General features: G+C 32.4%; 3 protein-coding genes, 3 long non-coding RNA genes and 1 pseudogene across 9 annotated transcripts; 5 read left to right on the forward strand and 2 right to left on the reverse strand.

The window, feature by feature from the left end:
- The first annotated feature begins 329 nt into the window (after positions 1-329).
- Positions 330-3,173, forward strand: LOC109338805. Its single transcript, XR_002106594.1, has 5 exons — positions 330-408; positions 590-657; positions 1,333-1,410; positions 1,732-1,996; positions 2,564-3,173. It is a non-coding gene; the product is annotated as an uncharacterized LOC109338805 (long non-coding RNA).
- Positions 3,174-4,254: 1,081 nt separating this feature from the next.
- LOC109338804 lies at positions 4,255-4,743 on the forward strand. Its single transcript, XR_002106593.1, has 3 exons — positions 4,255-4,336; positions 4,549-4,594; positions 4,668-4,743. It is a non-coding gene; the product is annotated as an uncharacterized LOC109338804 (long non-coding RNA).
- A 1,222-nt stretch (positions 4,744-5,965) lies between these two features.
- LOC109338803 lies at positions 5,966-9,026 on the forward strand (annotated as a pseudogene).
- A 4,982-nt stretch (positions 9,027-14,008) lies between these two features.
- On the forward strand, positions 14,009-16,799 carry LOC109338806 (UV-B-induced protein At3g17800, chloroplastic-like). 4 transcript variants are annotated; one of them, XM_019576122.1, is made up of 3 exons: positions 14,009-14,232; positions 14,710-15,008; positions 15,807-16,799. In XM_019576122.1, the coding sequence occupies exons 1-3, from the start codon at positions 14,101-14,103 to the stop codon at positions 16,627-16,629; spliced, it is 1,254 nt and encodes a 417-aa protein (XP_019431667.1). In that variant the 5' UTR covers positions 14,009-14,100; the 3' UTR covers positions 16,630-16,799. The 4 variants fall into 4 exon arrangements, with proteins under 4 accessions (XP_019431667.1, XP_019431668.1, XP_019431669.1 ...); XM_019576123.1 differs by having other exon boundaries at positions 14,713-15,008; XM_019576124.1 differs by having other exon boundaries at positions 14,716-15,008.
- A 450-nt stretch (positions 16,800-17,249) lies between these two features.
- LOC109338808 (purple acid phosphatase 3-like) lies at positions 17,250-20,276 on the reverse strand. Its single transcript, XM_019576128.1, has 7 exons — positions 20,005-20,276; positions 19,313-19,469; positions 18,590-18,697; positions 18,371-18,498; positions 17,948-18,076; positions 17,791-17,858; positions 17,250-17,716 (listed from the first exon to the last, which is right to left on the reverse strand). The coding sequence occupies exons 1-7, from the start codon at positions 20,182-20,184 to the stop codon at positions 17,503-17,505; spliced, it is 984 nt and encodes a 327-aa protein (XP_019431673.1). The 5' UTR covers positions 20,185-20,276; the 3' UTR covers positions 17,250-17,502.
- LOC109338810 lies at positions 19,404-20,127 on the forward strand. The gene is made up of 2 exons (XR_002106595.1): positions 19,404-19,492; positions 19,957-20,127. It is a non-coding gene; the product is annotated as an uncharacterized LOC109338810 (long non-coding RNA).
- A 2,583-nt stretch (positions 20,277-22,859) lies between the features above and the next one.
- On the reverse strand, positions 22,860-25,381 carry LOC109338807 (purple acid phosphatase 17-like). Its single transcript, XM_019576127.1, has 7 exons — positions 25,126-25,381; positions 24,572-24,728; positions 24,232-24,339; positions 24,006-24,130; positions 23,613-23,741; positions 23,439-23,506; positions 22,860-23,347 (listed from the first exon to the last, which is right to left on the reverse strand). The coding sequence occupies exons 1-7, from the start codon at positions 25,345-25,347 to the stop codon at positions 23,134-23,136; spliced, it is 1,023 nt and encodes a 340-aa protein (XP_019431672.1). The 5' UTR covers positions 25,348-25,381; the 3' UTR covers positions 22,860-23,133.
- Between the last annotated feature and the right edge of the window lie 1,161 nt (positions 25,382-26,542).

Consider the following 26,542-nt stretch of genomic DNA (forward strand, 5'->3'; position numbering starts at 1 on the left):
TAAAAAAGCTTGACCAAAGCGAATCGCAAATTAATTATTTGTTTGGATAGAATGATTTTTTGCCGAAAAACCAATCCAAACTGCGAAAACCCCTAATTGCCATCATAATTTTTTTTGCATGGTAAATATATTAGTTTTTTATTTAAAAGTCTATAATAACTATTATTCCTTGTAGTTCATCAAATCACTGTTCATTGGTAATTGGTTCATGAACTTATGTAGGGCTTTATAGTTATTTTAATATTCCCCATCATTCATTGGTATGCTATTGGCAAGTGACACTAATTTGGGAACAATTTCAACAATATGGTAAAGTTGAGAGTTTCTGTACAGGATCTACATTCTGCGATGAAAAATTAAATTTCATTTTCAAGTAGACCTGAAGACTTACACATTGCCATAGTAGAGGTAATGAAATTTCATTTTCTATATAAATGACAATCATCAAAGTATATTAAAATCAACATGTCAGTTACTCAAGATGAAAAGAATATGTCAGTTGCTCAAGATGAAAAATAGAAAAATAATTTGAATATCTCTGAGGAACATATCTTGTAATTGACTTTTTTATGTGTTATACATTTTGCAGGTGAGTACAAGCAGAAGTCTGGGAAGGTTTCAAATTTCTTGAGAATGCTAAGGACTTGCCAATCATTTGTAAGTGTAGAAACCGAACCCAAATTTGCTGAATTAAATAATGTTTTTTTCTCTGTTAAACTTAAACCTCAAAGATGCACTGCTTGAATGCTAAGCCAAAATCAATCCCTAATAAAGAGAATAAACATCATTATGCCTTTCAAGTTCAATTTTCACCACCACCTATTCTTCAATGATTGTAAAAATTGTAAGTTTTTTGTTAATTTTATTTCTACTTTTTTTCTGTCTGTAGGGTTGTTAGTTGCTGTTGTTTTTATATCACACAATATTGAGTAGCTTTTACCAAATGAAATTGATGAGTGCTCTAAAAGGGAAAATGGCATGGGAAATGAGTAAAATTTTACTTGAAAGCTCTTTTCTAATTGCTGTAAAAATTTCTGACTAGTGGTATTTAACAACTTTTGATGTAGTGACTTAGCCATCCCTATTATTCATGGGTTTATATCTGGTTAACTAATATTCTTTGAGCCAACTCCAATCTTCTATTTCATTGGCATTTATTTGGCATTATGTTAATTCATGCTTTTGGTCCTTTCGAATTATAAAGTAAAATCCAGAAGCATCCCTCAAAATTAGTGCACTAATAAAATCAACTTCATATTACCAGACTATAATTTTTAACTAATTAGACTGAGTACATATCCCTTGACTCTTAATTCCATTTTCTTGTTTAAGCTTGGTGCAGTTGAGTTCCTTAGCAAACCACTCTGTGAGGACAAACTCAGAAATATCTGGCAGCATGTGGATCATAAGGTCTGTAAATCTTAATGACAAGCCAACAATACATTGACATTTACTATTAAGAGTAAACTTTCACTTAGTCCTCCAAAGATAATAGTGTTTACCAGTTAGGGCCTCAAAAGTTTTTTGTCACCAATGAAGTTCTTCAAAGATTTAAAGCGTCACCAGCACCACATACGTCCTTCCAATGACTTATCTCACCAATAAAGTCCTTTAATTTTACATATTTCAAGGACTTAATTGGTGACACCAAGTTTTTGGAGGACCTGACTGCTGACACCATTGTGTTTGGACTTTGTAGCACTAAGTTGCCTGTTTATTCTAATATAACAGGAGCTATATAATTTTTAATGTCACCATGTTTGAACCTAAATCTGTCGAAACTACGTGTGGAAATTTGAGTGCTGAAAGTACTTCATTACAAAGGGAACCAGAGAAGACTCTGATTAAGGAGGAAGAGGACTTTGCTAATTGTTCTAAGGGTGAGAGTGAGAATGCAGTTTCTTCACATCCACCGATTATAAAGATTCAAAGCAAGACTGACATAATAGAAAATATCCCAAGAAAGTCAGTGCTCTCAGTAACTCATGTGATAAAAGTAAGCTGATTTATGATGACTCATTCTTTGTATCATGTTCTTCTGACCATCTTGCATGTACTATTTTCTGGCACATGCTCATGTTATTGGTATAAATAACTGTATGGCTCACATTACCAGAAAAATATGTCCAAAGTTTTCTTTAATCTGTCAATATTCCCAATATTTTGCATTTGCATGCTTGGAATTAATCAAGAAATTACATGGATTTTAAACATTTCACATTCATTAGCTGATTAAAGGAAATTTTATAATGGAATTATCAAATCTTAACTAGTATTGGATTGAAAATCTTAGAAAGGACACTTTCAATGGGAAGAAGTTTCTTAAAGAGCACTGATCCAACCATCATTTTTCATATCATCAGTTTTAAATAGAATGTGTTCTCTAGTTATGGGAAAATTCATTGAGATGTTGTGATCAAAGTAGAAATGTATGATCCACATACAAATAACTACTTAATTTGAATAGTTTTTTGTATGCCATAAATACTCTTAGTTTGTAATATATGTTATCTGCCATTTTTTATTTTCTAAATACAGTTTTGGTACTTGATTTTTGTCTCAGGTAGACTGGACACCATAGCTGCACAAAAAATTTGTGAAGGCATTGGAACAACTTGGCATCGATCAAGAATATTTTATCTGCTATTCCTTCAAGAATATTGGAACTAATGAAAGTAGAAAGCTTGATAAGGCATAATGTAGCAAGCCACCTTCAGGTCATTATGTACCTTGGCGATTCTAGTTACTTTTAGTCCAAAAAATGGATGCTTATCATCAACTTGGTCCCTATATGTAAGAAAAAAATTAATTCAGTCCCTATACATACATCATTTTCAATTTGCTCCTTATTGAAGTTATTGTTGTTAAAACACATTCTGTTGATTGGTTCATGAATTATGTAGGGCTTTAATAGTTATTTTAATATTCCCCATGATTCATTTGTATGCTATTGGCAAGTGACACTAATTTGGGAACAGTTTCAACAATATTGTAAAGTTGAGATTTGGATGCTTAAATTCAAGGATGCTCTGGAGGTGATTACTTTCTATTGCCATAACTGCTTGCAGATCTTTGCGTTTATATTATTGATAGATATTATTGTTAAAACCACACTCAAGTCATTGGGACTTATGTGATTGATCATAGGGATATGACACTAAAATCAAAACCACAATAACACATTTTTGAGTATCAATCTTCATCAACATTTTCCATCTGCATAATAAAACGAGTATGCCACGATGTCACACATGTGAATTTTGAGATGTGAATTTTGTGAAAATTGGATGTTTGTATAGCATGTGGTTTATGCCAATTTTCCAGTTGTAATTTGTTTGTTTTAACATTAGGTACAACTGATGGGAATTCAAATGAGGATACCTGAATATGGGTGGACAACATAGAAGGTTTTTCACTTGATGAATTTTGTTGTCAATGGATGTAAAAGGTTTTTTTTTAATCTTCTATGAAAAGCTTTTTTAGCTTATATTTTTTATGATTACCGAAGCCTTAGTACATTTGCAATGAGGGCTGTCACTTTCGTTGACAATTAAATCAAAGATATTTTTTTATTCTGGGTTACTGGCATTGATAGACACTTGTTCCTCAGCCTTTAACTTCATGTGCCTTTTATATCAATAGGGAATAGAGAGCTTCTTTTTGTTTTCCTCCTGGAAGGATGACTTGAATACTTGATTGCACCTTCAACGCATAGAAAAAGTTCAAAAACACTAAAAACTTCATGAAATCTGAATTTCGAACAATGAAAACTAAGGGGAATGAAAGAAATGAAGGGACTAATATACTTCCATTGTGGCCGATACTCACTTTTCCTATCACACCTCCCCTCTTTGAAAGGAATAGAAGGCCAACTTGAGAACCTCAAAGGCCTCTCAGGTTTGTATAAAAATCACACATCTAAAAAATATGTGCCGAAATATAAAGAAAACTGGAAATAAATAAATACATGTGGAAATAAAAAAGTAATGAAATAAACTTCTTTTTGGAGAATTGCACAACAGCCTTTGATGTAAATTATATTATGTTCATGTGTCTCAAACGTTATTTCAGGCAAGAAGTGAACCAACAAATAAACTTAGGCCTGCTTATTTTATTGTCAACGGATTTATTACTTCGTACAGGCAAGCATACAAATCTGATCTCCCTGTAAGGATTCTAATACTTAAAATAAGAAGTGTTCGCATAGGTTTATTTAATGTAAAGATATCTTGTTTTTTCATCTTCTCACCCTGATAATAATAGGCTTTCATCTGGATTTACATGAGCGTAAGCAGAGCTGCCGCTGGTGTGGAAGCTTCTAAACTCTTCCTTGCAGGTTATTGCTGTCATCATCATTTTATTTGATGACCTTTTAATGTTCAAAAATTATTTTTCATTTTTCCTACATTCCATGTGGATTTCATACTGTTTAGAAGATTAATACATCTACATTGTTCTTAAAATTAACAGTACTTACCACATAAACTTCTCATGTATAGTTGTATACTTGTATTGTATTGTCAACGTTCTTCTAATGTTCTTTTGCAGCTATTTCATTCATTGCTGCTCTTGGTTTCTTGTTATACGGTGGAAGGTAAAATGTTGTCTTTCTGATGGCACCATTCTTGGTATGTCATCAAAGACTAACGTTCACAAAAATGATGTAGGTTGTTTATCTTGTTGAGGCACTTCCCCATTGAATCCAGAGATCGTCAAAAGAAACTATATGAGGTTCTACCTAAGTATGAGTTGCTTTATGTTTTTCAACTGAAGAAAAAAAGTATATCCATATAATATAATGTTCAGGTCATGCTGCAAGAGACAAGGAAAAAATTATAGGAGAACTATGTTGATTAAAAAATTCTGCTAAAAATTATTGGTGGCTAACTTTTAACCTTGGCAGGTTGGCTCAGTGACAAGTGTTTGCTGCGCTGGTTTCTTGATAAGATATGTTATGGTGAGTTGCGCTTCCAGTTTACAAACCTTGTATATATTTGATGCTGTTGTTTTCTGACAAGTACTTCATTATCACCTTTAATGTAGCTTGCACTTTCCACATTTGATGAGAATGTAGATCTTGTGATGTCTTAGATCATCCCATTCTTAATCTAGTCTATTATTTGGTAAATTAAGATATAATGCAAATTTCTCTTGGCCAGCCTCAGGTGGAATAGGAGATCATGCTTAGCTATATCGTGTGACTGCACACTAAAAATGCACTCTTAAGACACATAGGACCCCCATGTTTGGTGTATGAAAATATGATTTGATTTACTAGAAAAACACTTGACAGCTTTATAGTTTAGGAAAAATTAAAATGTGCAGCCATCTTTCGCAGTCAGCCCATGAATGTGTTTGCTGCCTTATTCCTCAAACCCACTCTTCTTTCTCCAATATTGTGGTGAGAATGTTCTTTTTGGGGAAGTTACGTAGCCCTTTGTAATGGAAAACATCACATGTGTCACATTCTGTGCCACATCCTTTGCATAAGTGTGGGATTGGTCAAAAAAATTGAATTTAATGAACTTTCAATTAAATTTGTTTTCTTTATACCAATCCCTACATTTTAGCCATGACACACGGGAGTGACACAATGTGGGACATATGATGTGATCCCGAATACATGTACATCCTCTAAACACCCTGTGCTTGCAACCATGATCAATCTTAATTCTTAACTATGTGTCAGGTGAAGCTTTAGGAAGATATACTACGTTACATATAAAAAAAAAACATGTTAGTGCAGATTCATGTTATTTTGAACATATTTTAGTTAGTTCTTTGTATTCACGTTAGAACTTAGAACAAGACAAAACAAAACATAGTTCTTTTCTGTGTTTTGCGGAAGAGCAAAGCAGAACAAAACATGACCAAAGAAAAGTCACATCAGCAATCTGATTGCCATAGTATTAATTTTGTTCATCACTTACCTGACATTTATGTGGTTATTGTTGTGAATTTTCAGATTTCAATAAATTTGTATGAACAGTTCTTTCAGAAAGTTTCTTTTTTCAAGGGATGCTCTTCACGATTTAATAAGAAGATTGTAAGTCATTCTTTACATGTTTACATTTATCACTCTTTAAAAGTTAAGCTCTCATGAGATCTGATGATCTATCAACCTTCAATACTGAACTTTTCACTTAGTTATTTTCATGATATACTACTCAATTGGATCTACTTAACAATACATTCTAATGCATGTTTCCTTTTATGAAATTGCAATATCAGCAGTGCAATAACTACTGAGCCACTTCAAATCCCATAATATACTTAAGTCGACCCAAATATACTTATTAAATCTGCGTAGAGACAACCTTCTTTTACCTGAAATGTGTAATTGAAAATCTGAAAACTAATATATGTATGTACCTAGGTTGTGAGGCTGACACATCAAAGTTTCTTTCCTTTTACTTTAAAGCAATTTATATGTACCTATGGGAAGTTTTTTCTTTTCCAGGATGTTTGTTTGATAGAGTCAACATCTATTATTTGTTTGTTTTTATACCTGGACATATGAAAGAAACAATTCAGCAACACAGAGAAAGTGATTGCAGAGAGTTTGGAGGATAAGAGACCTCATTTCACCGGTCATATGCTTTATAAAAAGGAAAACATGTCAGACAAGTAATTAGTATAAGAAATATGGGCTTTTGTTTGATGTTTGACATGTATTTAAAATTCTGTTATATTGTTTTATTTGACTGTTCTATATTTACCGAAGAGTGTTGATATTGCTTTTATGTTATCATAATAGTAAATTAATTATTCCTAGAAAATTGAAAATATTATTTATAGTGACAAATTTTAGCATGTTTTAATCTTTGACATTCCATTTTAATAGTGCTCAGTTTTTTCTACACTCCAATTTTTTCTCTGTAGATGCATCATGTCGGCTTTGTTGATGCTGAAGACATGAATCTCACATCTGGAAAAAGGAAATTTTCTAGTCTGATTGGTATTCAAACAGAAAGCTGGCACAGGTGAACTTCCCCTTTTGAAGCTTTTGACATTTTGATGACCTGAAAGCCTCTTTACACGCATGTTTTTAGTGGAGTGAAGTCATTGGCACCTTTATGTGAGGTCCTTTATCTTAAAATGTAATTAATTGTGCATAGTTCAACTGATGGGGTCTTGCCACAAATGGAATGTCTTTTTTGTGCGTGTGCGCATACACACTGTTTCAATAATTGAAATATTTCTGATGTTTGATCTTTCCCATTAAATTTCAAGAATTAACGCAAAAAAAATATTTATGATGAAATGGTTGATGTTTTCTTTTGTTTGGAAATTAGTGTACATTAGTTGTAGGATAATGGAGTCCAAAACAATTGTGCACGAATAAGGAAGTTGCAGTTTCGGACCACCACCACCCACAGTAACGTCAAATGCAATAGTGGAATTTACAGCTCCTGTTTTCAACGAGGAAGAGGAGGACCTTGAAATCAAGATCCGAAGTATTATTGATAATGTCCCTGTCCGTGTCAGCAACACCTCAGGTAATTCAGAAGGGTCTGGCTCCGGCGACTTCCACCAGGTCAATCTTCTCTTTTCTGTCTTCTTCATTGAAATAATAAAACCAATTAACTTCCTCTTGTGCTTGGCTTGTTTGATAATGGGAATGCATATTACTGTTAGTTGCTATTGAGAATGTAAAAAATATATTATGCGGGTGATAGTATGACAGGATATGTGCTAGTAGATTTTGTGCTGATACTTCAGGTTTAGGAGATTAATTTGAACCCTAGCAATTAGTTGTGGCTATATTATATATAGGTGCATGTGCATTATCTTCTATTTAGGATCCATGCAACATAACAAAAGTAATGTCAATTTTAACTATATACCATCATATTTGGGTCATAAACTTCATAAACTGGGGTTCATAAAATGCATGTTGGATGTTAACTGATTTGATTGGCTTTGACTCTTCCCTCATTTTGTTCGAATGCTTCAATGTGAGTGAAGGCTACTTTGTCAACAAATGGGTTCTTGATTTCCCAAATATAACTGACAATTTGATTTGGAGGGCAACTGTCTAATGAATAATGTTTTCAGAACTTTGGATGGTTAAGGGATTATTTCTTTTTAAGCAGTTCTATCATTAAATTTATTGGTGTTAGGCATCTTTGCACCTAATTTGGCTTATCATTGCTTGTTTATTTATAAAAACATTATATAGCTCTATTAATTTTAAATTGAAAAATATGTCTTCTCTTCCCTTTCCCTATGAAAAACAATTACCAAACATACCCTGAATGGTTGTGTTACCAATTAAGTTTTTAAAATTTTTAGACAGTATTAAACTTAAGGACTTGATTTGTAAACTATAGAAGAATTCAAATGCTGTGAGTGCCCCCGGTCTTGGACACACGTGCATGAGTTCTTTAGTATATTGTATTTGGGAAACTGGATTTCTTGACTTACCAATGTTGCATTTCTCTCCAAAAATTGAAATTTGGAGAGATGATTGATTTGACTTAAATATTGCGTCTCTCCAAGAACACAACGTGTACAATGTTTCAATACACTGGTGGTTGGATATTGCTTGAGGAAGCAGAGAATGGTCAGCTTGTGAAACCAAGTTGGCATGAGAGGCTTCATTTTTTACTGCACAAGGTGTTTTCTTCAATGGATTCTGTGTTTTACCTCCTCTCACCAAAAACAGCACATAGGTTTGTTGGGTATTTAGAAGAAGAGGCTTTTATTTCATATACAGAACATTTTGAATGCAATTGAGAGTGGTAAAGTTGAAAATGTCCCTGCTCCTGCTATTGCAATTGATTACTGGAGGCTTCCAAAGGATGCAAATCTTAAGGATGTTAATCACTTTGCTTGGGTGAGTATCAATTTTGTCTCGTAATGTTTCATCAAACAATATGTACTTTGTTTTTCACTTTGTTCTGAAACTGAACTCTGTATTTTTTCCACTTGGTGCAGGATATTCATCATCAGGGAAAGGAATTGAAGGAGGCTCCAGCTCCTGTTGGTTATCATTGAGTCATTGTTTGTCTTTTTTAAACTAAGGAAAATTTAGCTTTTGATGTCTATTTTTGTTACGTAATGGTTGAATAAATTAATTTCTGGTGTGCATTTACAAACCATGGATTTTAGAGATACAGTATATATATTAAATATTGAACTCTCAAGATGTCCCAACCAAGTGGAACTCCACTTACTCGATGATGGAGAATGCTATAGATTTCATGAAGCATATATGCACCTTCGTGTTATTGAACCAAACTTTGAAAATTGCTCATCAGAAGAGGAGTGGGGGATTTAGAAAATATAGCAAACTTTTTAAAACCATTCTATGATATCATATTCATGCATCTCTTATCCAACACCAAATTTGTACTTTTTAATGTATGGAAAATTTACGTTTAACTAAGGGATGTTTACACTTATGATGATAAAGATGACCTCATTTGTTGTATGGCTAAAGAAATGAAGGGGAAATTTGAAAAGTATTGGGATTCTTATAATTTGATGTTATTTTAGATCATCGCTAGAGCTGGAAACGAATCGAGTTGAAGCAAAGTTCAGCTTAGTTCAGCTTGATAAGGATTTTCATAGTTCGAAACTCAACTCGAGTTCGATGTGATTTTTTTTTAGTTCGAGTTCGGCTCGATTAAAGTTTATGAGTTATTCAGTTCAGTTCGAATTGGTTCATTTAAACAACTCAAATAATTAATTCATTTCTTGTTTATATGTATAATAACAATAATTATAAGAAATAATGCAGGAGTGATGGTATAATAATAATAAACATAAAAAAAATAGTTATATATATATATATATATATATATTGAGTTATCTTGTGAATCTAACGAGTCAAATTGTATCCACCTCAATTTTGGCTTGTATATTTAACGAGCTCAATTTCCAGCTCATTTGGTTCAGGAACCAAGTTTATCAAGTTAAATAACGAGTTGAGTTTCGAATGAATATCGAGTTAATTCAGTTCATTGTAATCCCTAATCCGTACTACAAGTTATGTCTTGTTGAATTTTGCTATACGAAACTTTATGGTCAAGATGGATTTAGGAAAGTAGACGAAGTTTATGAAAAGTTGAATCTTTTCTTTTAGATTACATTCAAATTCAATCTTGACAAGATGAAACACAATTATTTGACTCAACGCATGAGAGCAAGCCCTAGTATATTATGTGCAAATGAGTTGGATGTTCCAACATGCAATCAAACAAGTAATGAATCTGATTACATTAAAAGATGTGTGATTGTAGGGAAGAATTGATTATATTAGAGTTTTAGATATCATTATAATTCAATTATCATACACTTTCATTCATGACACGAGATATCTTAAGTATACCAATCACAACCATTGCATCTTAAGTATACCAAGCCCTAGACGAAGTTTATGAAAAGTTGAATCTTTTCTTTTAGATTACATTCAAATTCAATCTTGACAAGATGAAACACAATTATTTGACTCAACGCATGAGAGCAAGCCCTAGTATATTATGTGCAAATGAGTTGGATGTTCCAACATGCAATCAAACAAGTAATGAATCTGATTACATTAAAAGATGTGTGATTGTAGGGAAGAATTGATTATATTAGAGTTTTAGATATCATTATAATTCAATTATCATACACTTTCATTCATGACACGAGATATCTTAAGTATACCAATCACAACCATTGCATCAGAATGCGAATTCAACATTGGGGGTCGTATATTTGACAAGTATCAAAGTTGTCTCATGCCTGAAAATGTGGAGGCATTGTTACGTATAAATGATTTGCTTCATGGAACTCTTGGTCAGTTTTTAAGTTTTTTTTACTTTTCCCTTCTCTCATTTTTGTATTTAATGTTTTTTTTCCCTATGTTTATTGTGTCGTCCCAATAAATTTAGATGACGAAAAATTTGTAGAAGATTTTTCAACTTACTATACATCTAGAAATTGATATTAGTAAGTGGTGGTTAATTGATGATTTTATGGTACTTAATAAAAATTAATGATCCATTATTATTTATTGTTTCATTTCTCGGTGTGACATGTTTTAGAACTATCCATATGAAAACTTCTCATGATACATATCCGAAATCAACAAAATGAGCGGGAACACCTAAAAGTGAGTGACATCTCATCATCATTTTAATGAAGTCTTTATTCATGCTCAACTATTGATGCTTAAATTACATTTTAATGATTCTCTGTCATGCCTATTGCATTAGCATTTAGAAAATGAAGAGCTTTCTTTGATAGTTTATTTAGTGCTTTGGTGAATCATAGTTGTATCCTCTCTTGACTTTGGAGCAATTTCTTTTGATTAGTTTTTAAATGATTTAGTTGTATTAGATCTAAGGAAGTTCTTACTTCATTTTAATGTATATGCTACTTTTAGTGTATTTGACTTGAGCAAAAAGCTCATATGTTCAACATTTACTCCCTTCCTTAAAGTTACATATAAATTTATTATTTTCTCTTCTGTTTCAACTATGATTTCTTTAAAGAGATATAACGTTTATTAATTCTAAAATTGATAATTTCACATATTCTCTCACAATGTATCTTATATATATTTTTGGAATATTGTTTGTTGTAAATGAATGTTTTGTTTTGTGGATACAAATATTGGAATAATAAATTACTTGCTAGTCATTGCACATGATGTTCCTCTATCACAATAATTGTGTCCTCTTTGTAGAAGTTTTTATCATGATTGTTGCTAGTTATTTTTAAGCTTCAAACTTATGTTGATTCAACATTGTCAACTTGTGTTATTTTAGTCTCAAATTTTGATGGAATATGTTTTAATTTGGTGGATTGGTGTTAGCTAGAAGTTCATTGGTCATTTTGCTTTATGTATAAAATCATTTTCTTACTTAGCCTTCAATCATGTAATTTAATTTTGGTAAATAATACTTACGTTTATAACTAACCAAAAACATGAAGGGTGGGAGAAATAGAAAATTGAATCTACGAATTTGAAATTATACGTTAGATTTTTTAACAACACTAGCCTGAAGCTCATTTGAAGGTTTTAAGATCGTAAATTTAAGCTTAATCATGAGATTTATTATTTAAAGCTTTAAAGTTACTCTTTTAAGTTTAGTAGTCTTTTAAGATTTTAATAAAAACTTTAAAATTCACCTTTTTAAAAAGTATTCCTTAAAAAATGAAAATAATATTTTTTAAATGTGATTTTTTAAAAATGCTTTATTAAAATAATGATTTTTAAGAGGATTACCTTTTCAAATAAAGCTTTATTAGTAATACTTAGGTTCATCTAATCCATTAGAATTGATTCATTGATAGATTGAAATACATCCATAAAGTTTGGATATGAATAAATTGAATAATTTAAAATATGATTTAATGGATTGATGGATGACTTTTCATCTATCCATTGAAATCCAAATATAAATTAATTCATTTGTCGCTCATACTTAAAATAATTTGCATTATTTCAATGTAAAAATTTATTTGTATTACTTATATTTAAAAGTCTAAGTCAATGATGATTAAATATAAATAATAAATAATATAATAACAATATAAATTTTTTTTACACTATAACATTGCATACACTTTTTATCTATGAATCATATTCAACTACCATAGAATGATTTGAGATGGATGATAGAGGAACAAATAATCCACAAGTTTTTTCCCTCAAAGAATATTCACTCATAAATCAATTTACAATTAGGTAAAGGAAGATATTTTTTGTTACATGAGAAGGAAAACCAATATATAAAAACTAAAACAAAGGGAATGGTCTACAGTGAATTGAGTGGCATAGAATATAAGAGCTAGAGGTGGACGAAATTTTGGGTATAATGACTGGCGAATTGTGCATCACAATATTTGTATAACCTTACATATTTAAGTTTGTGGGACTACATTTTATGTTCTATAATATTATATCATGTGTCATAAATTTTAATTGGTCAAAAAATATTTAATAATTAAACCTTTATTTTAAATATTTTTTTTTATCAAATAAAATTATGATACATGAATTGACACACAACACAACAACATAAGATTGAAAATGTGTCGCCTAACTTTCTCAACCATAGAATCCTAGTAGTGACGTGAAGCTACTTAATTGCAGAATCAATGGCCAATTGTCCACCACAAAATTGGATCCAACTGTCGGTGTATTTTGTTGTCTTACAATTTTTATCATTATATATGTGATCGTTTATGATAAGTTAAAAAAATAATTAATAATTAATTTTTAAATTTAAATATATATTTTTAACCAATTATAAATAGATGATACATGAAATAATACAACTTGTGTAATAACAGTTTTGATCTCCACCCAGTCAACTTTTTAAGTTTGAACTATGAACAAGTGTCTCCTACTGAATCCGGATGGTTAGTTCCCAGCCTCAGAAATAAGGATACTTGTGTCAAGTCCAAGCCCAATGGTTCCCTTCCCTCTCACCTAAACTCTCTCACTTCATGGTTAAAAATATCATCTCTTATTTTTTTAACCCTTTCTTTTTATTGTGTAGAATTTGTCCTGCTATTTTTAGGTGCATTTTTTCATTCTCCAACTTACATAAAAGGACTAAAATCACACATTTAAGAAATTTGATGGACAAAAATTGCATTTTAGTCCTTTTTAATTATAACTAAATGTTTATAATTTTTTAGTTATAACACAATATTGTGACAAATTTTATGGAGTATCAAATAATTTTTATTTTGTCTAGACATCAATCATTATAATTTTGTTCGACTCAGAACTTGCCACAACTTATAAAGCTAGGATGAAATAATTGTTTTCGTCCATAAACTCAAATTGAGACTTTTTTATTAAGGAGAATTAATCGCCAATTGTGCATCACAATATTTATATATAAACTGACATATAATTTTACTTTTTCTTACTAAAGTACATCGACATAGAATATCTGTCCAAAAAAATAAAAAATAAAAAATAAAAAAGTTATGTGTTGGGAAGAGTGGGGATAAGGTTAATTGGTAATTTGAGACACCATATATAGAATAGAATAGAATGATCTGAATAAACAGAATCAGCATTCATCCTTGTCCATCTTCTCTCTTTACCTAATTGGGGTTTGTGTTTTTGGGTTGTCAAAACCACAAATGGACGCGGTCGCAGCTTCTGTCATTCGATCACCGGCGACACCGTGTAAACCGTCCATTCTCATCGGAAGATTCCCGTTAAATGGATCTTGTTTCGCTCGCTTTCCTTCCAATTCTCGCTTCTCCTTTAAGGTATACCTAATTAAATGCAGTTTCTGTTTGATACTTAGAAGTTCTATTGAAATTATTGTTATTTTCTCGAATATACTTTTTGTGAATTTCAGTTTTATCTCTTTTATAGATAAAGGTTTCTAGGTGTGTCTAGAAGAGCTATACAGTATTTATTTGGGCTTATGAGTAGAACTTATGACATATCTATAAGCACTTTTAAGGTTTTTTCGATACGACTATTGACGAAGCTTATTAGAATAAGCTCTTTTTAGCTTATTGAAAATAAATAAAAAATCTTATGGAATAAGGGTTTAATTAAGTTGTTTAGCAATAAAACGGCCTTATGAGAGCCAAACCAAACAAGCATATCAGCCAAAAGTTATTTTTTATATAATTTTTTGTTCATTTAAAAAATGTCAAGAAACGAGCTCTAAATGAGTGCTTTGTAAATGAATCGAGTTTTTAAATAAGCACTTTCTGATTGTTGTTGATATTTGGCAGCAGCAGCAGCAGTTGTGCACTTCTGTATTTATGCCCAGGCAAGGTCATAGGAGAAGAAGCTTAGTGGTCAGAGCAGCTGCACCGTTTCCAGAGTTATCTGGGTCAAGTTCCGACAAGATTGCTCCACTAAAGCTAGAGTCCCCAGTTGGGCAGTTTCTTTCTCAGATTCTGAAAGATCACCCGCATCTCGTGCCTGCCGCAGTAGACCAGCAGCTCGAGCAGCTTCAAACTGATCGTGATGCTGATCAGCAAAAGCAAGACCCTTCTGCTTCGGGCACTGATTTAGTTTTGTACAGGTATGCTGTTTACCTGGTCATATCTAGCGTTCGGTACTGTATCTTCACAATTTTATTGGTTTCTTGCTTATTTGCTCATAGGTGTTACCCTTATTTCCTTTCTAATGAATTCATTACTAATCTTATCTTGTTTTGTATAATTGTATGTCCACTTATCCAATGTAACATCATCACTGCAACACTGAGCTTATGCTCTTGTTAGCTTTTTAACAATTAATTACCATAAAGTATCGTATGTAGCTAGTGTGTGCTAAAACATTCCTTTAAGCTTGATGATACACTTGAAGCACTTCTCCTTCTCATCCTTCGGCTTGGCTCGTATTGATTACATCTCTCTCTCTCTCTCTCTCTCTCTCTTTTCTCCTTCATTTTGTATGATCAACCAAGATAGTTAAGCATGAGTTGTGGTATGATATGATATCTAATTTTCACTTCTAATCTATTGTAAGTGCACTTTTTTCCAAACTTACATTTTATATTATCCATTTTAGTTTTACTTAAATGGTAGCCATGTTCTTTCAAAGCTTATCTTCACGACGTGAGCATTTGATGACTCTGAATTGTGAACTTGCACTTAATTTCAATCAAATCAGCATTTATGAATTGCTTGTTTAAAAAATGTTTTCATGAATGGAACCTATATAACAGATTAGAGGTTTAGGAAGAAGGTTTGGACTTCGGAACGTGGAGTTCTCCGATTCCTTTCTGTTGTTTTTCTCTCTCTCTAAATTTGAAAGTGTTTTATAGTTTTAAGCAAATTGGATTCTGACCAATGTGCTGCCTTCCAAACATTTCCAGGAGAATTGCCGAGGTTAAGGCTAATGAGAGGAAAAAAGCACTTGAAGAGATCTTGTATGCATTGGTGGTGCAGAAGTTCATGGATGCTAATGTTTCTCTCATACCCTCCATATCCCCTGATCCATCTGGTAGAGTTGATTCTTGGCCAAGCGGAGCTGGCAAACTTGAGCACCTTCACTCACATGAAGCATATGAGATGATCCAAAACCACTTGACTCTCATTCTGGGTAACAGAATAGGGGATTCAACATCCGTAGCTCAGATTAGCAAACTCAGGGTTGGGCAGCTCTATGCAGCATCAGTGATGTATGGCTACTTTCTTAAACGAGTTGACCAAAGGTTCCAGCTTGAGAAGACAATGAAAATTCTTCCCGGTGCCACAGAAGAAGAGAATAGTGGTCATCAAACTGCCACGGATGATAAGAGACCTAGTGTTGCAGGGGGTGCTACTCATGTCATGTCTCATCCCGAAGTCTCTACCTGGCCTGATGGTGATGTCAGTCCTGGTGGATTTGGCTATGGGATAAAGCCAACAAGGTTGCGTAACTATGTGATGTCCTTTGACAGTGATACACTACAGAGATATGCAACAATAAGGTCAAAGGAGGCTGTTAACATCATTGAGAAGCACACAGAGGCATTGTTCGGAAGACCTGAAATTGTTATAACACCTGGGGGGACAGTCGATTCTTCGAAGGATGAAAACATCAATATTAGCTTTGGTGGTTTGAAGAGACTTGTTCTGGAGGCTGTGACTTTTGGTTCCTTTCTTTGGGATGTTGAGAGCTATGTGGAGTCAAGGTACCATTTTGTCTTAAACTGAGTTTCTCTTGCTTCCTATACTTCCCAAGGCAAAGTTTGTATGGGGATGATGCTGACTAAATGAATGTTATAGTTAATGTAACTTTAAAGTCTAAATATTGTTCAGTAACTGATTTGTATATACCATAGTGGCTCTGGATTTCATTAATGAAGGAAAGGTTATCTTTAAGGACATATTTGCTTACTTAATTATCCATTTTTGTTTCCAACAATAATTCCTTACAAATGAGCTAGCAGCTTTTAAATAAGTGTTTCTATTCAGGTTTTAAACTCAGTTCAGTCTTGTGGGTAAATTCCCTTGCATGACGTTAAAATGCCCCAAAAGATTCTATTGTTTTTTGCTCATTTAAATGCCCGATGTGAAGAAGTATGGAACTTTTTCTCATATTTACATGTTGGTTATCTTCTTGAAGAAAAGTTGTTAATTTTGTGGATCTTGAAAAGGATGATTATACACACCAAAAGTTGTTCCTCTCAACCCATGTTTTTTCTCTACATGCTTTCCCAACATTAATAAAGTACGATATTATACTCAAGTCTTGTCTTCGATCCGTCATTGTTCCTCTCCAGGTTGGTTGGTTCTGCAACACTTAATCAACATATTATCAATTGACGCCAGACTAAGAACAAATTCTCATTATTAATTATTGTATTTAAAACAATTGGCCAATCATTATCCATAACAGTTGTAGCAGACATTATGGGACAAGGACAACAAATGCTGTCCATTAACTCACATTGGACCTTGCTCTTCTTCCTCCACCAAAACTCTTTACATAATGGATGAGATGTAGATGATATTAACAGTGGCTATAAGCTTATTCAACATAATCACATATAGAATTAGACATCTTGGACAATAATAGAGAATGTTCTATATGGCAGAATGCAACCCCTTGAATAGATTCAGAACATGCAAAACATTGCCAAAAATATCATAATAAACCACTTTGGCATTATTTTGTTCAAGCTCCAAAGTCATGAATCCTTGCCCATCATAGTAAAACTTGACCCCATCTGTGTTATTGTCATCAATATCTCCTTTCCATGCCTTTGAACCTCCACCACTAGTCAAGTATTGTATTTGGCTGCAACAACACTCAATCTCATCATATATTTATAATTTTATATATCATGATTTAAAAGCCATTCATTTACACACCTTCTGGTGCTACTTATGTGTTCCAAACAATGGTCATGCCCATTAATGTACATGTCAACATTATTTGCCTGCAATTCCATCATGAAAAGTTATCAGTAATGGGTGCTTGCTTGCATAGGATTTTTTATGTATGCATTATTATGTTTGGCTAAATGACCTCAAAGATTGGTAGGAGATGTCTATTAAGCTCTTCAGTGTTACCATGGTGTCCTATGCTTCTTACAGGGTGATGCCCAACAACAATCTTCCACTTGGAAATTGAATCCCTTAATGCTATTTCCAGATCCTATATTAAGAACCAATAAAAAATGGCAAGAATTTTTTTATATCAGATTGTCTTTTCTTCTCAGTTGAAGTTTGAAAGATCTTATAGATAGCTTATTTGGACTTATGAGAATAGCATATGAAGTAGTTTGTGAAAGTAGTTTATGACCTTATAAGCTCTTTTTACCTTATTTCAATAAACTTATCAGACAAGCTTATGCATATAAATGTTTTGGCTTATTTCAAAAAAGTTCATTGAATAAACGTTTACCCAAGTTGTCTACTGATATATCAATAATAAGATAAAGAGATTTACCTTTAAGAGGTTTGATAGATATTTCTCCCTTGGAAGTACTTCTCTCCAATCATATTTGTGGTCCTTTGGCTCAAGGAAATACTTGTCTACAAAGGGAGTTGTATCAACAAAGAAGAACTCAGCAATATCTGGGAAGGTTTAAGATTATAAGAGAAAATATTAACTGATGTTTTGTTAATAATTATCCAGTATATAAGCTTGTATGAGAAGTAAACTTACCAGTATCAACAATGAATGATCTTTGGCAAAACCATCTATGATCAATATTCTGAAGGATTGGATTTAATTGTGCTTCAACATCTCCTCTATAGTCATGATTGCCCAAGACTAAAATCATTGCATTTCATATTAGGACATATGAAGAGTAAATCCTTAATTATATCCTTGAAAGACTACATCACTAGTTGGATCCTTGAAAGATTTGTATCATCCAATAAGTCTCGGCGGTTTAAAATTTCAATCATATGGGTCCTTCTATGATTGATGACCTGTTAAAACTTATAACATGGACTTATTATGGACTTATTTAGTGATAAGCCTTTCAAAGACTTAGAAACAAACCAATCACACTCTAGTAAAAAAATCTCAATATCGTATTTGTTTAGAAGAAAAAAAAGTGTTTTAATAGTCTTACAGAAAACAATTGCTTAAATATGTTTGTGTCGCTGGAACAGTGAATGAATCAACAAAGTGAGGTGTTAGTACAATTACTTGAAATACATTTGGACAACGTACTTTCTCGATTAGGTATGGTTTCGACTATTCCTCAAATCCACCAATAAATTAACCATAGACATGTTTTAGTTAATACTTGTATCATTAATATACAAGTTATGGAGTTAAGTTTGACATAAAAATGAGACATTAGACGTACATTTCTCACATATATAAGTATCTTAGGTATTTGTGAGTCAAACTTCTATTGTTGGTTTCAGAACTTACCACCATACCATTGCTTTTGGAGGCTCTTGGCAGTGTATATTTCTGAGAAGGAACTTTCAAAGGCGGGGTCATCTATACCAGTTAATCCATCTTCATAGAAATTGTCACCAGTAGATATCACAAAGTCAATGTTTATCTTCTCACCAACTCTTCCCATCTGACATAGACAAAGAGATCATTGTGTTAAAGGTACCAGATTTTGCTCTAGCTAAGGAAATTCAAAATATACTTGTATGATTATTAAACCATAATTATCCTTGCCCAAAACCAATCTCCAAACTTGAATGAAAAATGATAAACAAAAAATGCTTACCAATTGCAAAAAAATTAAGATGCAGATGCTTTGTTCCAAACTTAAATGAAAAATGATCAAGGACTTATCCTTATCAAAATGCGCTATAAAATATAAAGTTGTTTGGAAAAGTTGTCAAAATATAATTTTATTTAGAATAATATTGCAGCACAAGTTAATTCTCGACAACTTTCAAACAACTTGATTTAGCATTATCAAATATAAATTTGTCAGAAGAACTGTCAGGATTTGTTGTACGCGTGAAAGTACTAGACTAACATTGCAACACAAGTTTGTTGATACTAGAGATGGAAAATAAAATATTAGGGGGGTAAAGGCTAAAGTTGTTGAGATTAAAATTGTTTGTGTTAATGAGATGAAACATGCACGTAACAAAGACCTGAGTTGCAACTTGAGATTGATTGTATGCTCCTTTTCTTCCCCAGTCTCCAATGACCACAAGGCTAAGTGAGCCATCAGCTTTGTTAGGGTGCTCTAAGCGTTGAAGCAGAGCTGATACAGATAGAAAACATACACTAAACAAGGCCATCCATAGTGGCCTAGTTACCATAACAACCATGCCTTTTGTGTAAGTGTTGGTTTTGTTGTGTGTCTAATAGACAAGGAGCTCAACACAATTTATAAACAAAAGTTTAAAAAAACAAAAACTGTAGGGAGTTGATGAACCAAAAGGACCATGGAAATCATGAGTGAGACCAGATTTCCATACATTTCCACATAATTGTCCTCGCCACTAATTGAGATGAGTATGACTTCAAATCATGTTCTCAATTTTGTCTCATCTTATGAAATTTTGACATCTATTAACAAAATTTGAGTAGTGGAAACAAAGTTAAAGTAATATGTGAATTTTTTATTATGTGTCACAATTTGATTGGATGAGACATGGTTGAAGACATGATTTTGAGGAACAAGGATCCTCTCCTTTTAAGTGCTACTTTTTACTCATATTTTTAATGGCAAAATGTGATTTCATAGTAAACAAAAGGATAAAAGTATTATTACATGTTGTGTTTTGTGTGTTGTTATATGACATTTGTCTCTCTATTAATGGAGAAAATTTTTACTCAATTTTGAGACATGTGATCTCTATTTAAGATCATGAACCATTGAATTGAAATCATCTATGGTATAGGGATGAGTATCATCTGTTCTCATTTCTCTCCCACTTGGTGTCCTCACCCAATTAAAAAATTTAATTTAATTAAAAAGAAAACTTATAATAACATAAATTAATATTTTCGCGTTATTCTATGAAGTTTAATTCGCCAGGTACTTGGGACAGAAGATCGTTGTCCCGGGTTAGACACTCTAATACTAGAATGTGAGGGGAATAAGATGTTTTCAAGTTTTTGTATTTTTTAATTCACAAATAAATAAATATCTGTATCCTTATAAATATTTTGTTAACAAATGTGAGAGGAGCTGGAATCGAACCACTCATGTTGGTATAAGTGATGAGGATTCGAGTTCCTCTTAAGCAAAAGCAAAGTCTGGAATTAAAATTTTGTAATGGACAAAATATGTACCACTTGAAGGGTCTTCTAGGCTCCACTACAATTAATCAAGTTACAATGTGACATTACAATATCAAGGATCAGACCAAGAAATATAAAAGGACCATGTGGGAATCTACTATGAAAAGGTATAAAATAAATGGCCCATTGGCATGACATGCATAATTGTGGAATAAAAAATGGTTGAGGACGAGGCCATGAAAATGAAGTGCTACAACATCGACAAAAACAATAGGGTGCCCCATGTGGCCATTTTTCTCTTGTTTCAGTTTCTCCGAAACTTCGTATCTTAAGACAATCTTTGTCATGTTGTATACGCATACTTCATTTAATTAGAACCATCAACCATGTTCTCAAGCAACATATGAGTGGCTAATGATACAGACTTTGTACAAACGTCTTGGTAACTGATTTCCCAATTGCTGATATAAAGCTAATTTATTTTGCCACAATTAACATTGTGATATGGTTTATTATTAGTTAGAATTGAGGGATATTACCACCAATGTGTTAGTCTAGTGGTGTAGGATTTCATTAGATCATCGGGATGACCAAAGAGTTCAGGTTTCGATTAATGAGAACAATACTTGTTAGGCGGGACAACCACGTAACTGAAGAAGATTATTTCTTATCCAAAAGGATGAGAGGATACACTTGATATTACCGAATAATAATAAAGTGATATTCATAGATACTGAATTACAAACTATAATTACGCCATTAAGGCCAATGTAAAGTCATTTGGAGTATTTTTCCCTACCTTGAAGACAAAAGTTCTAGCTTCAAATTATAGCAAATTATAAATCATATCAGACTATTGTTTAAAGGTTAACTCGTTAAGTGTTGTCATAAATTCATTAATCATAATTCATAACTAACTTTAATTTGTTCCATCTCTTTAGACTTTTCTGTCCTAGCTCTTCACAAATATACTGTTAAAACCAATTAGAACCACACTTCGGAATTTGGACCCTTTCCATCTCTTTTTCCTAATGTTCTCTAGAGAAGTTGTTTAGTATGCAGGTATTTTAATACTGTTATATAAGATGCCCGTGGATTGAATGCTTACATTTGGCTTTGCCAACAAATCCATTATCCTCATAGACTTAGACATCACATGCTTATCCAAAATCCCTTTGGGGTCCAACACTTCCAAAACTATTGGATATCTTATGGATTCTAAATAAAGTTTATTATATTCTTCAAAATGTTGAATAATTGACTAGGTGATGTTGAATTCTCATATCTTATCACAGGAAAATATATTATACCTTATAAATAGAGCAACTTAGTATGCATTAATCTAGAGAAACATATTGTTTATTTCATTACAAATTTGTAGAAACATTAAATTTGTTACTCTAGCAAACACTTTGTACCAACAAAATATTGGTCTAATGATATAAGGTCTCACTAGATCCTTAGGATGAATAAAAGGTAAATGATTCGATTCCTGTGAGCGACACTTGTTGGGAGGGACAATCATGCACCCCGAAAGGGATTAATTCTTTATCCAAAAAGGGTGAGACGATACCTTTGTTAGTAAAAAAAAAAGAGCAAACACTTTGTAATATACAAGAAAAAGGATTGAATTCAAAAGCCTTTACAACTTTACAGTATAAAAACCCATAACTTTTCCAATTTCCAAACTAAGATAAGTAGCAATGAAGTTAAGACACACTCCTTAAATTCAAAAGTCAAGAATAGCAATTCATCATTGAGCTGAATCACATTGATGAATGTGAGTTGTTGCCCTTCATATTTTATTCAAAAGTAATCATCTCACACGCCTTTTTCCCAGTGCCATGCCATTTTTCACACTTACTTTATAATCATGGATCATCATGATTGTTTTTTATACAAAGGCAAATACCAATATTGATGTATGCTTAAGCATCACATGATGATTTGGTTTTGAAATTTGATCTAACAATTTCCACTGGCCTTATCATTCTCAATATATCTAGTATTATAGTATCAAGCTCAAAACTTTACATGGAAGAATGCAGGTTCTTTGAAGAAGTCAATCTGTGCAAAACATTCCCATAAACATCATAAAACTCAATGGTGGCATCTGTCTGAGTCAATTTGACAGACATGAATCCTTGTCCATCGTAGAAGAAATGTAAGCCTCGTTGGTTAGTTTTGTGAATGTCTCCTCTCCAAGCCTTCGATCCTGCCCCGCTAGTCAGGAACTGAATGGAGCTGCAAACAAGTTCCTCTATTAGACAAAATGATATTTTTGTTTATGTTGTGTGAAAATATTTGTATGATTTTGTTTAGTTACTATTGTTACCTCTCTGTGTCACTGATGTGTTCAAGACAATGATCATGCCCATTCATGTAAAAATCAACATCATTTTCCTGAAATTTGATAGTGAAATCTTAGTTAGGAAAAGGAGCTAATAATTATTATTCTTTAAAGGGAGAGAATTGAGGATCATTTACATCCTTGATTTTATTATGTTACCTGAAGAATGGGGAGAAGCTGATTTATAAGTTCTTGAGTATCACCATGATGCCCAACACTTCTAATTGCATGGTGACCCACAACAATCTTCCATTGTGCTGTGGATTCCTTAATTGCCAACTCAAGATCCTAAAGCATAATAGCTATCATAATTATAATTTAACATAATTGAGTGAATTACTGTAACTTGTCTGATATGATAGTTTTTAATTGCGGTTATAATGTCATTGCATGTATCACAACTACGGAGAGATGCAGTCAAAAAATGGTTGCACAGATTCCCAAAACCGCAATATTATTTTGCATACTACACTTAAATTGATTGACAAAGGCACTAGTATTATACTATATGCTTAATCACTAAATGAAAAATACTAGACAATCTATGAATACCTTCAATAAGTTGGTGATATAAGATTTTTGTGGGATAATGCTCTGCCAGTCATACTTGTGTTTCTTTTCAGTGAAGTACTCTCCAACAAAGGGGGTTGTGTCTACAAAGAAAATCTCAACCAGTTCTGCAATAGAAGAAAAAAAATACATCAGATAAGAACATGGTACTAATGTCTATAAATTTTAATTAGTAGAATAGATCAGATAACTAAAGAGGAAAAAGTACCTGAATCTACAATAAAGGACCTTAAGCAAAGCCATCTGTTATCAATTTCCCTAAGGAATGGGCTCAATTGGGCCTCTACATCACCCCTATAGTCATGGTTTCCCAATACTGCATGCCAATTATTCAATATGTTAGAACACTAGAAGATAGACTCTACACCATAGAACTTATAAAGAAGGTTTTTAATTGCTGTTGCGATTATGTTACAACTTTGGCCGATGAGATCCCAATGGAATAGAAAACAAAAACCATAACATCACAGCATCAATGACAATTGCATTACCACAAATTAAAACTCTGTTTATATCTAATCATTGATGTGTTTAGTTTAGGTACTTACCACTGTACCACTGTTTTTGAAGGCTTTTTGCTGTGTAAACATTTGTGAATGACTCTTCAAATGCAGTGTCATTATCGCTAGTTAGTCCATTGTCATAGAAATTGTCTCCAGTTGAAACTACAAAGTCTATGTCAAGTTTCTCCCCAACCTTTCCCATCTGTAATCACATTAACTTAACAGCATCAGAATGAATCAGTTATATAATGAATCTAAATCTAACAATTGCTGCAGCACCTAAACTGCGGATGCAACAAAAGTTTTCGCATAAGCAATAGTTTTAAATTGCACGGTAGTGGTTGCAATTATGTTGTGTTTATCGCAATTGTATAAAAATGTTACGGCTGCAATTGAAACCGGACTACCAAATTCGCAATATTGTGGTCGTCATTGCAATTATAGGCCAGAATTTAAAACCTTCAACATCTATTCTATAAATAGATCATAAGCTCCACAATCATATGGCTGCATGAAAAATCATTTTTTTCTAATGCATGTACCTTCATCATGGCCATAAAAATTAAATGCTGGTCATAAATGAAACAGAAAATAAAAACCTGGAAAGCAACTTCAGATTGATTATAAGCACCTCTTCTTCCCCAATCACCAAGCACCAAGAAATTAAGAGAACCATCATGTTTAGAAGAATGTGCAAATTTGTGTAACTCTGCAGATGCATAAAGAATACACAAGCCAAAGCTAATGGTAAAGAGAAAGAACTTCATGAACATGTTACTGAAACCTGACATTATTCTTAATGGAGTTAGAACACAAAACATATGAAAGCTTGTTCCTTTAAAAAGAGTTCTGTTACACTAGACGACATCATAGTCACGTTTATATATTATACACTTATTTTAATATAAAATATGCATTACTATAATTGAAACATTCTCATATATTAATCTTGATATTTCATGTGGATAAAACATGATATTATCCAATAATTTAATTACTTGCAAAGTTATCTTATCTTTAACTTATGTAATTTCTATTTATCTCATTTTAATGATTTTATAGTTATCAAATTTTGTATGACAACTTTGCTTATTCAATTAATAACTTTTATAACACATAAATAAATGACACACAAGTTGGTGATATAAGCGAACATGCCATATGCACAAGCTGTGAAATAAGCATAACTATGAGTGCAATAGAATATTCGCAACCCCTCTTAAAAAGAAAGGAATATTTATTAGAATATTCGGATATTTTCTTCCAATCTTAGGATAAAATATGCACTTATACAGTTTTATAGCCTATCATTTTCCTTGACTCGTGATTGGTTTACTAGGTAATAAAATATAGAGGAATTTAGATAGATATTAAAAATTGCCTATATCATTTTCTCTCTCTTGGGATTTATGATAACTTGATAAGTGTAGTACATTATTGTTTTGCATTATCGAGTAAGATTAAACAACTTTAACATGCTATGTCCAAGCTTTTAGTAACCATTTTCTGATAACATAAGTGATTGCATTTGCACCCACATGAGATATATACTAGTGTCACTATATTCTTAATATCTATTCATTATTTACTTGTATTATTTTTTTGTGTGAAAAATAGTCAATAATAATTAAAAGTGATTGATGAAGGATAGAGTAACAATGTACAAAACTTTTATACTATTCATGCGTATGTTTTTTCCTCTTATATTTTTGTGATAACTTTCAAAATAAGGAAGGCCATATAAATTATGATATAGTTGTGTTTTAAGAAGTACGTGAGCTACAACTACAATAGCTGGAAATTGAATTACATCCATATATATACACATAAAAAAATAGAGAGAAATATACCAAAATAAAAAGTTAAATTGCACTTTGTTTATCGTAGAAGCTAAATTTAATGCAAAGCATCGGTTTTGCAATTTGTGTCTACGGCTTTAAGTTGTTGAAGTAGAAGCAAGAAATGAGTGGTATGAATATGAAGCTTTAAAATATATTATTTTGCATTTTAAGAAGC

This window comes from Lupinus angustifolius, unplaced genomic scaffold (genome assembly GCF_001865875.1).
Source record: "Lupinus angustifolius cultivar Tanjil unplaced genomic scaffold, LupAngTanjil_v1.0 Scaffold_42_78, whole genome shotgun sequence".
Classification (NCBI taxonomy): Eukaryota; Viridiplantae; Streptophyta; class Magnoliopsida; order Fabales; family Fabaceae; genus Lupinus; species Lupinus angustifolius.